The 16,307-nt window shown below is 46.9% G+C and overlaps 1 protein-coding gene across 3 annotated transcripts in view; it reads right to left on the bottom strand.

Moving 5' to 3' along the window:
- usp6nl (USP6 N-terminal like) overlaps nucleotides 1-12,781 on the bottom strand; it is a 47,426-nt gene extending 34,645 nt beyond the window's left edge. Inside the window, exons 1-2 of one of the 3 annotated variants that reach the window (XM_029116941.2) lie at nucleotides 12,370-12,781; nucleotides 7,245-7,342 (exon numbers count right to left, since the gene is read on the bottom strand). In XM_029116941.2, coding sequence (XP_028972774.2) covers nucleotides 7,245-7,248 — 4 coding nt within the window. In that variant the 5' untranslated portion in view covers nucleotides 7,249-7,342; nucleotides 12,370-12,781. Of the gene's footprint in view, nucleotides 1-7,244; nucleotides 7,343-10,334; nucleotides 10,432-11,004; nucleotides 11,359-12,369 lie in introns of those variants that run through there. The other 2 variants (XM_029116942.2, XM_034290032.1) reach the window with 2 other exon arrangements.
- Between the last annotated feature and the right edge of the window lie 3,526 nt (nucleotides 12,782-16,307).

Below are 16,307 nucleotides of genomic sequence, written 5' to 3'. Positions count from 1 at the left end.
TAACACAGGGATTAATAAAGGAAATACACTAACAAATCACACGGACAAACAACAGTCAAAACACCCACTCACCTGTTGCGTTGACAACTGCATTCTGTTGCGAGGAGCATGATTGAATTAGACTTGGGGCTGATTGTTCTCCGCATTGATTAATACTGTGTATTATGGTTCAGTGTTTTCCTGCTTGTTCCAGTAGGAACTGACTGTGAAACGCCAATGAGAGTTATAGGAACTTCACATTGGTAAATGCAGCTTGTTCAGATGAAACCTATCTCCTCAGGAAACACTAATCTGACAGGTTATGACAGGTCAAGGCAACGTTATAAATCCTGCTGTATCCAGCCCATTCACATGTCAGTGTGTATGATGGAGGGGCCCGTCCTATAGGAGAGATGGAGCTGTGCCGGTCTGTTCAGCAAGGAACAATGTGGCAGAAAGAGATCTAGCACGTCAGCCCTTCCACCCAAAAGCTACTGTTCTGCTCAGTGGGGTCATTTTTCTGCCCAACCCTGTTGCCCTGTGTCTCTGGGAGTGAGGGAATGTGTCCCAGGGGAAGGAAAACAGACTGGAAAATTGTCGCTGGACTCTCACACTTCCTGTTTGCCCATGTCACTTCCTGGTCTCTGTGTGTCACTTTCCAACCAATCAAATGACTACCAGTTTTCCACTGACTATGCTGTCCTGAATGCTCACTTTATTTTTTGTCTCCAAAGTCTTAGGTGACATCAGAAATATCCTTAAACCCTAGCACCCTCCCTCCTCAGTATTTAACCCCACCTCCCTCCTCAGTATTTAACCCCACCTCCCTCCTCAGTATTTAACCCCACCTCCCTCCTCAGTATTTAACCCCACCTCCCTCCCTCAGTATTTAACCCTAGCACCCTCCCTCCTCAGTATTTAACCCCACCTCCCTCCTCAGTATTTAACCCCACCTCCCTCCTCAGTATTTAACCCCACCTCCCTCCTCAGTATTTAACCCCACCTCCCTCCTCAGTATTTAACCCCACCTCCCTCCCTCAGTATTTAACCCTAGCACCCTCCCTCCTCAGTATTTAACCCTAGCACCCTCCCTCCTCAGTATTTAACCCCACCTCCCTCCTCAGTATTTAACCCCACCTCCCTCTCCAGTATTTAACCCCACCTCCCTCTCCAGTATTTAACCCCACCTCCCTCTCCAGTATTTAACCCCACCTCCCTCTCCAGTACTAAACCCCACCTCCCTCCTGTTTAACCCTACCTCCCTCCCTCCCTCCCTCAGTATTTAACCCCACCTCCATCCTCAGTATTTAACCCTAGCACCCTCCCTCCTCAGTATTTAACCCCACCTCCCTCCTCAGTACTTAACCCCACCTCCCTCTCCAGTACTAAACCCCACCTCCCTCTCCAGTACTAAACCCCACCTCCCTCTCCAGTACTAAACCCCACCTCCCTCTCCAGTACTAAACCCCACCTCCCTCTCCAGTACTAAACCCCACCTCCCTCTCCAGTACTAAACCCCACCTCCCTCTCCAGTACTAAACCCCACCTCCCTCTCCAGTACTAAACCCCACCTCCCTCTCCAGTACTAAACCCCACCTCCCTCCTGTTTAACTCTACCTCCCTCCTGTTTAACCCTACCTCCCTCCCTCTTCAGTATTTATCCCTACCTTGCTGTCCCTGGCTCCCCTCCTAAAATGTTTCATGTTAATACTGGGTCCTCACCAAAATCCTGCATGTTAATAGCTCGTCCTCAGCTAACCCCATACTTTCCCTCTGGCCTCATCCAAGCCTGTCCTTCACCCTATCCTCTGCTGCCAAAGTGGCCCATACTTTGTCAGGTCCAGATTGCCTGCCCTAGACTTCACAGGATAGCGAGAAATTCAGCAAACCGTTATTAAAAGATTTTACGGGGAGAGCCGAGCAAACAGAGGGCATGGGCGTGTGTAGACACACACACACAGTTGTGTGATGTGTGTTTGGGAGGGGCACGGAGTTGTTTACAAGTCAACAGTAAAACCAGCAGCTGGTAAAAGAGCTCAGCCTAGAGGTGGAGAGGGGCAACACTCATGATGTGTGTCCTGAGATACACACACACACACACGCATGCATGCGCACAAACTGCGACAAGACGCAAGTGTGGAACAATACCCATGATGCTTTGCCTGGGCACACTCGCGGTCACAGAGCCATTTATACAGCTCGTTGACAGGACGGATCACGTTTCACGCTGGTCAATAGAACGGGTGTCGTTACCAACTGGTTCAAAATCCGCCGGCTGTCATTGGGTGGTAACTGAGGTTTGTATGTCACCTGGTCAGTGTTGTTGTAATGGTCATTGGTCGAGAGGCGTGTCTGGTGTTGCGTCCTGGCCACGAGATGAGGGGGCGAAAGGAAGGGAGGGACAGCCATGTCTTGCCACAGTACCAGATATTTCTGAGCATGCGTGTGTATTCTGCAGTGCAGGCAACGTGCGATTGGTCGGCGTGTGTGATAGGCTGTCACCTCAGTGTGTCGACAGATTTACATCACAAGTGTGCTTTTCCCACAGTGCAGATTTACCAGCACTGTTCACACACTGTATGCATCAGTGCTACAATCAGAGAGATACTCCACGCCTTCAAACAGCCACGCTGTTTACACAAGGCTCGCAAAGCCAACACGACGAAAACCAGCGCAGTCTGAACTATGACCCCTCTCACTATTATGAACCACAGCAGAGAATACGGAGTCTGCAGCCAAACAGTAACCTATCCCCTGCATAGCACCCTCCTTCAGACCAGCACCACAACCCAGAGCCCTGAGAGAACAAAGAAGACATGAGGTGGCTCAGTGACACCAGCACTTCACTCCTTACACCCCGCATCTACACACAGTACAGGAGCCAATCCATCTGAAGTCATTAACCATGGATGGGTTCAACTTTGTGAGGAGCAGCGGGGGGGGGGGGGGGGGGGGGGGGTAGAGCTGAGAGCTCACCATGGCAACTAAATACAGACAAGAGAGAGAGGCTGCGATGGGTTAACATGGGAGCTGAACAGACCAAGAGCTAAGTGGTACAAAAAATTGCCACAATGACCGAGAGAGAGCGCGCGTGTGTGTGTGTGTGTGTGTGTGTGTGTGTGTGTGTCTGACAGTAACAGTATGCCTGACAGAGACACAGACATAGTACCAAGATTCTGATTTCCCTGTCCAGGCTGGTGCGATGCCCCGAGGACAGCTCAGTGGATCCGTTTCCCCCTACCGCTGTGTTCGCTGGCAGATGTAATCATATTCCTACAAGGCTTCCTTCCTGTACCACCGACGGACACGCGCACCCGCAAATGCACGCTAACGGCACTGGGAACATAGCCATCCTGCTACATCATTAGCTACATGCTATTTGTCGACAGAGGGGAGCACAGCGTCACAGCTAGAGCTCAACAAGTGCTTCTAAAATAGAAAACTGGCAACAAACATCAAAAGGTTCCACAAAAAGCCATCCCAACCATGAAAAAGGAACAGCGGCAGGTATGTGGACACAGTGAGAGAGACAGAGAGAGAGAGAGAAAGTCAAGGGGGGGGGGGGCAAAGAGAGGGAGACAGGCTGAAGGAAGCTAGGTCAGTGAGTGGGAGACTTGGTTCCATTGTGAAAACAGAACTGAAGCTAAGGCTCCAGGGGGGAGGAACTGGGATCAAAGGATATGAAAGGACATGAGCACCACTGTACTAAAGCCTTGTATATTTACACACACTAACTGACTACAGTACTAAAGCCTTAAACATTCACACACACTAACTGACTACAGTACTAAAGCCTTAAACATTCACACACACTAACTGACTACAGTACTAAAGCCTTAAACATTCACACACACTAAATGACTACTGTACTAAAGCCTTAAACATTCACACACACTAAATGACTACTGTACTAAAGCCTTAAACATTCACACACAAAGGTTATAGGAGCAAAGGCTTTATTGGGTAGGGAGTTAAACATTTCCAAAAAACAAAAAAGCCTATCACCGTGACAACATAACTGTAGACAGGCAGTGAAGAGGAGTCTTCAAAGGTTAAAACAAATGAGCCAATGAGCACACTCCACAGGTGACTAATGACAACAACTCTTCAGTTCCTATTTCATTTTCACCAGTCGGCCGCTGCCTTGCCCTTAAGTCCAACCAAGCATTGGCATTTCAGACCGTCCCACACGACATGAAAAAGTCCAAGCATTGGCATTTCAGACCGTCCCACACGACATGAAAAAGTCCAAGTATTGGCATTTCAGACCGTCCCACACGACATGAAAAAGTCCAAGTATTGGCATTTCAGACCATCACACACCACATTTACGGTAGCAAACATACTTTATAGTAATAAAATGATAATACAGTTTACTATAATAATTGCAATTCATTTCTGTCCTCAGCGAAACGGTCCGAACCGCTTGAACTCTAGGCCGTTACACAAACAGACAGAGGAAGCAACCAGAGAGAGTGGCGGAAAAGGGCATCACCCGCACGCACGCACCCACCTGAAAGACAGATTGTAGAACAGCTGTCTCAGCTCTGTTAGTGGTTCGTCTCCTCCACCTCCATCCACCCTGGAATACCCAACACTCAAAACACAACATATAGCCCTGAATCGGTCTCTCTGGATCTACTCCACTGTCCACACTTATCTGATAACTATACTACCAAAAGATCTGCGAAATGATCTCAAAATAATCTAGGCTATATCAAAACCTTGATATTCAGAGTTCTGATGTACAGGCTTGATGACTATAAGCACCACGTGAAAAGATCTAGTGTAAAAAGGGCTTAATTTAAATAAATGACACTGATATTAATTGATATGTGACTGATGAATGTGTGGTAAGAGAACGGTGGTCTTCCTTCACATTGAACAGAAAGCATGTGTTCTCTCAGAGCGATGACGCACAAAGTGGATGTGAACTCGGTGCTGTGGAGACAGATCACATAATAAAAGTAATAACGCAATAGATTACTGTAGTGCTTAAGGCTTTAGGCAAGCCAGCACATCCTGTGTCTGACTGACAAACCCCTCCGGTCTGTCCTCTCCTCCTTTTTACCAAAAGGCTCCGGAAATCACTCCATCCAGAATCCTCCGTCGCTCATTACTCATTAACCGACTTGTTGTGAGAACAACCCCCCCACCCCCACCACCACCACTGGGGAGGGTCTAATTAGAGTTATAAGCTTGGGATATCAACAACATCAACGAGAGGCCACAAGAACATTGTGATATTAACAGGGGGACAGAAAAGAAATAAAACAAAGCCCTTTCATCACAAAGCACCTTGCGGTCAGAATGTATAAAAACGTGATCCGCTTCTCCCAATGGGCTTCTGAAGGGGTGTTATTTCAGTGCTTTGGGTTGTTAGTAGCTCTGGTTGTTCCGACTGTGTCGCGGTGCTATTTGTGTTCTGATTGAAGTAACGGATCAAAGACAGAAAAGGCCTTTTGTTGCTGCAGCTATCAGAGCAGGAAAAGCGGACAAGTAGTGATAGGCTGAACAGGGCACGCACACGCGCACGCACTTTGAGACAGAGAGGAGACATACCACACACGGACTACTGCTGCAGTGTGACTCCACAGTTGGGTTCCTCTCCTTTGCTGCTCTGTATTGCAGTGGGTGCATTCGGGAGGGGGGGGCAAAAACACACCGACCACCAAGAACCTGCAAGCCTCTATGGCCTTTTACTAGCGGTGACCTTTTATTAGCGGCGACCTTATCATGCGGTCAGACACGCGTTTGTTCACGCGCACACACACACACACACACACACACACACACTTTAATTCAGATCCGCATATCAAATGTACATTTAAAGAAGAATCTAAATATGTCCAAGGACCACACTTAGGTGTATGTGCTCAAGGGTCCAGGCAGCGTGTTCTCCAGAGAGCCGGGCTGTCCACAACACAAATCATACTATATTATCATTCTATATATATATTATATTAACAGCGGAAACAACATTTACCAGACCATTGCCTGGCCCAAGTCTCTGGTACTGGAGGCCACGTTCTGAAAGCATGGGTACAGGTCCAGGACTGTCAGATATGAGTACCTGTCAGCTTGTGCCTACAGTATAGCAGAGGTCGTCCGATCTTGCCGTGATTTATATTTAAGAAGCTTGTCACCGAAAGGCCCACATGAGCACATACACAATCACACTGGCACAGGAAAAGGCAGTAATCGGGTTAACGCTCTCAGCACTACCCTCCGCAGCATCTGGCTAATCCAATCACTTTACAGTAAACACCTCGCATGCACAGGGTTGCCCCGGTAACCTACTCCCAGCCCTCCAGCGCCAGTAGAGACCTCCTCAGAACACTGCAGCTAGAGGAGACAGCAGGGTGGAAGATCACTTGGAGACGGGAACATTCAGCCAGCTCAATGCAATATAAAACTATCTGCTACAGATATTCCTTGCTTTATTGAATTGGAAATAGAAACTCGATGAAAGGCCACGAGATAAGTGGATATTCAGATAACTGAACTGCACTTAAACAAACACAATCTTTGTCCTAAGTGAACACCTTTAAATTCCGTTGAGCCCTCCAGATTTATTCACACCCAGCAAAGCTCAGGAATAGCACTTCATTATCATGAATGCACTGTGAACTGACACACATCAAGTGAAAGATGTTAACACAGAAGCTCTTCCTAACAGAGATAAGGAGTGTTATTCACAGATCCCTTATAGAATTTGAGTCTTTCATCAGACTCAAACACAATCTGATTGAACACCATAGACTAACACAGCTTGAGCGCAGCTTTAATCGCACGCAAACACACATTCGTTGGAGTGTGCGTCCCGCTACATCCCGGCCACCCCCCTTTCCCATCATGCTTTGCAGGGCTGATTGATGGGTGACTGCCGTGGCCAGGGTGCACCATTCTCTCCTCTCTGCCATATGGTCCTGCCACAGGAAGCAGAGAGAGCGAAGGGGAGAATGTGCGGACAGACTGAGCACGCTTCGTTAACACCTCTCCACAGGAAGCGTTCGTAGACCACACGTACCTCAGCAGTCTTGGCATATATGAGCATGGCTCCGCTGCCGTTTCTACTTCTGTCTGAAGGCGCATCAAATAGCTAACACCGTTCACAAGGGCTTTTCAGACTACTGTGCAAAACCAGACACATGCTAATGAGTTCAGGTGGGGACACCATTATACCTGTATTAAAGGGTGTTGTCAGTCATATAATAACCCTGGTGGGGCTGCTGGGTGGCGTGAGTGAGAAAACGGGTACTTACTCATGTTGGGAGGCCCGGGGAGGCAAACGGGGCGGGGCCCGGGGTTTTGGACAGGTGCGGTCGTTCTCCACAGGGCCCCTCTTAGAGGCAGTCATGACCTGCCAAACAGGAGGAAACCCATTCAGTGAGCTGGAGCTACAACGGGGCGGAAGGGGCGCCAAAGCACAGTGCAGATTTCCGAGTCGAACGCCTCACTGTTTTAAGTGGCGGCTCACAGTCAAACTGACATCATTATAACATGGGTATAAGAAAACACATTAGGGCTGCATCGTTAAGTCCCAGATGGGTACAATCTATCCTTCAACCTGTCCGCCCCTCACACATACACCCCTGATGTGAAGTGCTCCATGACACAGACACAGACACACACACAGACACACACACACACAGACACACACACACACACACACACGGCCTGGGCATTCTAACTGCGCCCTGCTATTGTTAACTCAATGATGACACTAATGACCATGCCAACATTAATCTCATCAACCTCGTTTTGTGTGTGGGTAGAACTGTGTCAGCTACTGCCTCACCACACTAAATAACCATAATCTGATGATGGTGCTGGGGCAGTGGTCGTCTGTGGTGGGGTAATGACAGGTAATTGGATAGCTCCGCAGATGAATGCCGTGTGGTGGTGGTGGTGGGGGGGGGGGGGGGGGGGTTATGACGTGGGTGATGTACAAATTAACTGGATCAGGTTGCCATGATACAACCGGGAAACCGCCAAAGATTAACCCATTCATTCCCCTAGAGACCTCTGCCATACTGGTCCAAAAACTACCACCATCACTCACTGATGGCTTTGTTCTGGTCGATCCAAGATTTCCAATTGCTTTCCTTAATACTGGAGGGCAAAATAAAATAGCAGCAACATGCTGGATGAAACTACCAGTGGATTCCGTTCCCAGATCTGTTCACCCCCATCCCCTCTTCCAGCCTGGAGTAGTCATGAATCTAGGCAGGCCTAATAACTAGGGGTTGACATTCTCACCAGCCAGTCAGGAATCAGTCAACAGAGGTCAGAACGGAGTGTGGACTGACAGTCGTAGCTTTAAGGCCGTGACCTAGGATTAGGAACCCAGAGCATATGTTCACCTCGGCCTTGACCCAGGTTAACAGCCAATCAACAACGGGATGACTGAGGAGCCCGAGACGAGACAACCAATCGACAGTGATGTAACAGGAAGACGGAGGTGACAGAACTCAAATAGCTATTCCAATAGGGCCCAGGCTCACTGCAAGGGTCAAGAGTATCTCTCTTCAAAGCCGATAAGGCGAGGGGTTAAAGCGTGGGAAGACGGGACAGGAACAGGCCAATCGGCAGATGACCACTCCCCTCTCCTAGAACTAAAAGGAGACTGGCCGTAATAAGAGCGTCACACGCAGCCGAAGCCCTATCCACGTACACACAAAAGAAGATGCTGCCACGGTTAGGTTTGCAGACACACGCACACACGCGCACGCACACGCACAGGCTTAGGCTGCGCCAACATCTGGTGTGCTGTGTGTGGGCTGGCTACTCCAAGGCCGGGCAAAAAGAACAGTTCACTGTGCCAGAGGGTATAATCTCTCGCCAGAGACTGGCACCTGGAACTCCGCCAGGGCTTGGACAGGAGAATGCAATAACACCATACCCTCTCCAACATGGTGTGTGTGTGTGTGTGTGTTGTTGTGTAAAACCTATTGCGAGGCTCGATAATGTAACCATTATCATAGTCGGCAGACCTGTAGGATCTCACGCTCAACCACGCACGCAGTATATGAACGGCAAAACAAGAGGGCTTTTGTCTTGGGGCTGTCCGTGTGTTTTCAATATATACACATACAAAGTGTGTTTCTGAATGTGTACCTGAGGAGGCCCTCACAGTGCCATATGTAGGACAGTATGTGTGTGATTTTATGCAGAGCAAATGAACCCATGGTAAAGGCTCGGTTGCTATGCTATGGATGTCCGGCCGGGCACAGCTTTTGAGGAGAAGTCACGGGAAACCGGACCAACTCACACAACATGCTGCCCAGGCTGGCCAACAGACTGCTCTTTCATTCCTGATGCACGTCCACTCCAGCACTCACCCTAGAGCCCCAGTGGAAAAGGGTTGGTGTGTGAGAGAAAGAGGAGGGGCAGATGAGAGGGGAGGAGATGAGATGATTTGTGTTTGCTGAGCCTGACTACTCTAGACTGATTACTGTCAGGACGCCAGAGCAGAGAGACACTCATAGCATTGAGACAGACCCAGATGCAGAAAGGACCGACCCGGGGGGAGAGAGGACAGACCCGGGGGGAGAGAGGACAGACCCGGGGGGAGAGAGGACAGACCTTGTCTGAGAAATCGTTTTTTTTACGGTTTGGGAAAAGAACTAAAAAGTTCCAAAAGGCCAAATAAAAAATGTTTTTATCGTAAATGTATTACTTAGGAAAAAGACAAGGGGATCAATACATTTGGCTGCATATGAAAATGAACATGAAATACACTGACAGTATGTTTGAGAGGTTAATGAAGATAGAACATCAGACTGCATAATGTAAACTAGGGATGGCTGTTGAGTTGCATAAAGGCATTTTCTCTTGTCATTTTTTTTAAGATGAATTTGTGCTTTTGTGCTAGCCTCATCACAGAAACTCCCAGGTTCAGGAGAGTCAAAGATCATGACACCCTTCCTCTCAAAAACATCTTGACAAGCCATTCCGAACTTTACCCATTGCTAACCCAACCCGGACGTATTTGCCCACACCAACGCAGTGAGGAGAACACATTGATCTACTGAGGAGCTTGAAGCTTTGAATGGAGCCCCTTCAATGTGGATAGGGACTTGCTCCCATCTTCTTCTTCTGACCAACCATCAGCTCCCATGATTTGTTGGCATTGAGGGAGAGGTTGTTTTCCTGGCACCACACCGCCCAGAATCTGACATTCCAGTAGGCTGAATCATGGTTGCATTTGACTAGGCCTTCCACTGACATTTTGACTATACACCCGCTTATGGAGTTGGAGTCATGTGTAGCCACACGGTAATGGGTAAACATTACAGGAGGGGGTCGAGAACCCACCCATTGGTGCCCCAGTAGTTAGAATGTGTAGTTACCTGCCTCTGCCAGCTGGAACCTGTACATCAAGAAGTTCCTGAGCTTGTTGCACAGGTGGTGGTCCAGCCCCAGTGACCTCAACTTAGACACTAGCTTGGTGGACACCAGGGTATTAAAGGCGGCGCTGAAATCAATTCACAACATCCACAAGTATGGGTTTGTGTTCTTCTTTTGTTCTAAATCAAACATGGTTGCCTCATCTCGTCGCATTCTTGTGACTCATTGTTGTGGCTCAGGCACCTTTGAGCTCTCAATCAACGCAGAAAATCAGAGAGTGCATGCCATCCAGGCTTCCAGATTCACGTCTTGACTTCCTGGTTTAGCAAACAGCGTGATTAGGGCTAGAACATAACCAGATGTCTCGACATTGACTGTCCTGAGTCAGCTGGAGTTGCCGCTATGAAGGGACTATAATCACGGATTGGATTCAAGAAAATTGGGGAGGAAAAAAGGGCAAATACAATACAATACATACATATGTATCCGTAAACACACCAGCCAGTGGGTCAGCTTATACCCTGGATTGACAAATGTTTGCATACTTCAGATGCAAACTAGCCTAGGATAATTAGTAAAATAGCTACAGCTGGATTCTTAGGAATAAAGTTCGACTTGAGCACAAAACTGACTCAAAGAACTCAACATTAGCCATCAACAAAAAACACCTACCATTGTTCCAACCCAGAGTGCTGCTTAGTACTGCCCATCATCAACATACCATCGCCAACTACGTTTGGGTCTCTATTTTATGAATGTGTAAATCCTCACTTGCAGATAAGGCAAGTCTACTTATTGAGGGCATGTATCTGCAGCACTATCCATCTTATTGCTAACTGAACATTGTCAACAGGCTTTAAACGACGTAGCTGTCAGCAAATGGCGTCTTGTTCTTTGATGCAGAAGACCGTGACAGATAAACAAATCTATTCCGCATCGTTCAGGCCACTCCGCCGGCTGAGAGACGATGGGGAGGGCTCATGAGCCACGGCGTGAGAAATGCGATACTCAGCAACAACACTGTCAACACAGCAGAGATACAATGGATCACAATAAACAGCTGATAATGCGACTATATCATGTCCTATTGTCACTATAATAATAGCCGTTAGGCTTTACGGAATTGGCTTGCAGTAGCCTATGCTATCCTACGATCCTGTATGCGGTTTTTTTTTTTTTACGAAATGTTCTCATGCTGGGTGGCCCTGGCAGCAGGCAAGAAACTCTCATTCATGGGTGTCATTTGAGATGTGCCCGTTCGCGAGTTATTATATTGGCAACAACGTAACTCGTATTTTCGCTTATAGCGCTGGTTACAACCTAGCATATTGTGTTTTGGCCGAGTCGTAAAGCCACGAATGTTAAGCCGCATTATCCCGAAACGGGATAGGATTGAGGCACTGCTACAAAGGTAACTACACGCTTCTCCCATTCAACTCGCCGCTTCTACTGTATCCTTGTCCCAGACGCAGTAGAGAAACATTGATCGCCCTATGTAGTTAACAGACACGGGCGCGCATTACGGGCTAATTCAATAACTTTCTACCGTTCAACAACTCATTCAAATCCTTTTATTCTACAATTGATCCCCTTAAATCAATTACAAGAGAACTGTTGAAAGCCCAACGGCAAATGAGTGAAAGGAGCGCTAAGCCAACCAGATCAGTGGAATGCAGGTCTGTGTCCAATGGGAGTGTTTGATTAGTGTTTCTGCAGTCTGTCAACATCGATTCTTCTGCGGGAGGCCGTCCGGGGGTTTGGTTAGGTAGGCCTCAGTGAATCGAAATACAAATAAAGTTTCGTGCTATTAAACCATACCCGGACTGTAAACAAATCACTGGAACAACGCCTCATACCGAGTCGTTCACTGTGCACAACCCTACATAGAAGCATGCCTCTGGTTCCATAGCATATGTCACTTTCAAAACCGCAGTGCTTGCTAGCTTTTAGCCAGCAGTTGTATGGGCTGATCCATATCGGGGAAGTTGGCAAGTTATATCTACAAGAAAAATCTGATAACGCAAAGGACATATTTACCTTGTTCTAACTCGGCGTGTCCGTCTTGATCACATTGCTGCTAGTGTTTCCCCGACAAAACTACAGTAGAAAATGTCCATTGTCCCGTACCAGGAAGTCTGCGCTCTTCCTACAGAACAGAACACTTCTCAAACTCACTATGGAACCCCTGCAGGGCGCTGTGCGATCGATCCTACTCCAGGTAGCAATGCGCCGCCCGATGGGCTTATCTCACCGGCCATGTTGGATCCGAAACGAGGTTGCGGCACTCAGTTTCTAATAGGCGGTGAATAGAAAATGCCCTCTAGTTGTCACTTAGAAATTGTTATTTGACAGAATACAACTTGACAAAGGTAAAGCAGTTTCTGTCTTTTTATCAGGAAGGCAACCGCGCACATACCTAATTGGCTATGTATGGGTAGCCCTAATAGACGTCTAAAAAGCCTGGTTTCAAGAAAAAATAATTAAAGACCTTTCTCATAATATACATTTCAAAATATCAGTTGTACCGAATATAAACCTGTATCTTGCAGCCCAGCCCTTGTATTTGTTACAGATAAAAGAGCCCTTATACAGCACTAGTAGACTAGAGGCCTGAAACATGATACTGCTTTTATCTCATCAGGCCATCATCAAAACAAAACAAACCTCTATTTGTTCTTAATGTGATGTATCCATAGTGCTATGCTTGGCAGATTTTTCAACTTAGTTGTTGGGAATATGACTTGCTCAGTATATTTTTTGCAGCTGCAGGTTGACCTGAATATGCTTAATTGATTAGCAAATTGCTCTAAAATCCCAATTATTTTATGTGAATTTAATAAGAAGTGGCCACACCCCACAGGAAGCTAAATGTGAATTGCATTTTAATGAAATTAAGTGTAATGAAATTAAAATTGTGTGTTTATGAATTTGTAAAATATGGAGGTGGATCTTTAATGCCCCTATTACAATCCCACTGGTCCTGGGGCCCTTGTTATGGTCAGCGCCATTATGACCTTTAGTAAATACCAGTATATTATGACCTTTACCAGATACCAGTATATTATGACCTTTACCAGATACCAGTATATTATGACCTTTACCAGATACCAGTATATTAAGACCTTTACCAGATACCAGTATATTATGACCTTTACCAAATACCAGTATATTTTGGCCAAAAACCTGGAATCTTTTTTAATTGGCCACAAAATCGAGAATTTGCTGTCCCGGATACAGGCGGCTGAAATGAGCTTTCTCCGCAGGGTGGCCGGGCGATCCCTTAGAGATAGGGTGAGAAGCTCGGTCACCCGGGAGGAGCTCAGAGTAGAGCCGCTGCTCCTCCACATCGAGAGGGGTCAGCTGAGGTGGCTTGGGCATCTGTTTCGGATGCCTCCGGAACGCCTTCCTGGGAAGGTGTTCCGGTCCCGTCCCACCGGGAGGAGACCCCGGGGAAGACCTAGGACACGCTGGAGGGACTATGTCTCCCGGCTGGCCTGGGAACGCCTCGGTGTCCCCCCGGAAGAGCTAGAGGAAGTGTCTGGGGAGAGGGAAGTCTGGGCATCCCTGCTTAGACTGCTGCCCTCGCGACCCGGCCCCGGATAAGCGGAAGAAGATGGATGGATGGATGGACATTTGGATGGAGTCATCCACCGCTGTATTACAGTATTAAAAAAGTATTTACATTTACAATAGACAGATTTTAAGAGTCGTTTGGATTGTAATCAAACTAGTCACTACCGGTTATAATAATTGGCAAGTTCATAGGTTTACTATCTTTGCAGGTGATCTGTTAATGAGGTTAAGATCACCCACAACAGGTCGGCATCAACCATCTCAGGATTCTTTCAGTCAAATATGTACATCAAAACAGTTGTGTAAATTCAGAGAATAAAGTTCCATCAAGTAAACATTGATCAGCCATAACATGATGACCACCTGCCTAATAGCAGCCCTGACCCGTCAAGATATGGGCTCTACTAGACCCCTGAAGGTGGCGCTGTGGTATCTGGCACCAAGACGCTAGCAGCAGATCTTTTAAGTCCTGTATGTTGTGAGGTGGGGCCTCCATGGATCGGACTTGTTTGTCCAGCACTTCCCACATATGCTCGATTGGATTGAGATCTGGGGTATTTGGAGGCCAACAAACACCTTGAAATCGTTGTTGGGCTCCTCACAACATTCCTCAACATTTCTGTTTTGTGGCAGGGTGCATCATCCTGCTGAAAGAGGCCAATACCATCAGGGAATACCATTGCAAGGGTGCACATGGTCTGCAACAATGCTCAGGTAGGTGGTACGTGTCAAAGTAACATCCACATGAATGGCAGGACCCAAGGTTTCCCAGCAGAACATTACCCAAAGCATCACACTGCCTCCGCCGGCTTTCCTTCTTCCCATAGTGCATCCTGGTGCCATGTGTTCTCCAGGTAAGTGACGCACCCAGCCATCCACATGATGTAAAAGAAAACATGATTCATGACTAGGCCACCTTCTTCCGTTGCTCCGTGGTCCAGTTCTGATGCTCACATGCCCATTGTAGGTGTTTTCGGCAGTGGACAGGGACTGGTCTGCGGTCTACGCAGACCCATATGCAACAAACTATGATGCACTGTGTGTTCTGACACCTTTCTATCAGTACCAGCATTAACATTTTCAACAATTTGAGCTACAGTAGCTTGTCTGTTGGATCGGACCACACAAGCCAGCCTTCGCTCCTCACATACATCAATGAGCCTTGGCCACCCATGACCCTGTCACCGGTTCACCACTTTTCCTTCCTTGGACCACATTTTGATAGGTACTGACCACTGCAGGGGGTTGCAGATTTGGAGATGCTCTGAGCCAGTCGTCGCACCAGCATAATTTGGCCCTTGTCAAAGTCGCTCAGATCCCTACGCTTGCCCATTTATCCTGCTTCTAACACATCAACTTTGAGGACAGAATGTTAATTTACTGCCTAATATATCCCACCCACTGACAGGTGCCATGATGACTATATTATCAGTGTTAACCACTTCACATGTCAGTGGTCATGATGTTATAGCTGATCAGTGTATCATGAATCAGCAAAAACAACATTTGGGAGACAGAATTGAGTGAAAGAATGTCTTTGGGATGCTCTGAGAGATGTTCTGTGATTTCATTACTGGTTAGTCGCTGCTGGTGATAAAGTGTCTGTTTGGACATTACTATATGAAGGTCAGACCAGGCACAGTAAGAATGTATGCTGCAGTTTATGACAACTTTGTGCATTTCAAACATCCTCATTTAATTCAAAAAGATCTTTCTACAAAATTATCGGGCAAAGGATTCCTTCATGTGTTTGTAAGTTGTTGTTGAACCTTTAGTTTGTTGTTAGTCATGAATGAACTGCAGCTCCATAAATAACTACTGCTGTAAAGAACTAACAAGAAACAACACTTTTCTTTTACAATTTCACCAAAGCAGGAGTCAGAAATCAATAGCACTTTACAGAACCGAAGGAGAACACTATGTTCTTAATGGAACCAGTTAGTCTAGGTGTCTGAGTCACAGTAATCAACTGGCAGCAGTACAATCTGTTATTTATCTGTCCCAGTTAGCAACCCTGTGTCGCATACCTTGTTAGTGTCACGCTTTATGTCCTATCAGTTATATTAATGTAGCACCTGGCAATGTTACGACAGCAGGGAGACTGACACAGTCCTACAGTTTCCCTGCTGTGTGTTTGTGTGTGTGTGTGTGTGTGTGTGTGTTGATTTCATGGCTTATTAAGCCTGTGATTGTGGCAGCAGCGAACCAATTCTACCACAACAAGAATAACTAGTCATATAAACAGCACAGTATGAAACCTAACTGATGCACAGATAGCAGTCTGGGTTTACACGTTTTTGTAATACATTTCTGTTTTTTAGAAAATGGAGTAGATCTTTAATTTTTTTTCTTACAGTCCTGGAGGACATTTCAGTACACAGTCATCTATCTATCCCAGCAGG

The sequence above is a fragment of the Esox lucius genome, chromosome 23 (genome assembly GCF_011004845.1).
Source record: "Esox lucius isolate fEsoLuc1 chromosome 23, fEsoLuc1.pri, whole genome shotgun sequence".
Classification (NCBI taxonomy): Eukaryota; Metazoa; Chordata; class Actinopteri; order Esociformes; family Esocidae; genus Esox; species Esox lucius.
The sequence above is the reverse complement of the archived record's forward strand: the minus strand, read 5'-3'. Positions and strand labels throughout refer to the sequence as shown.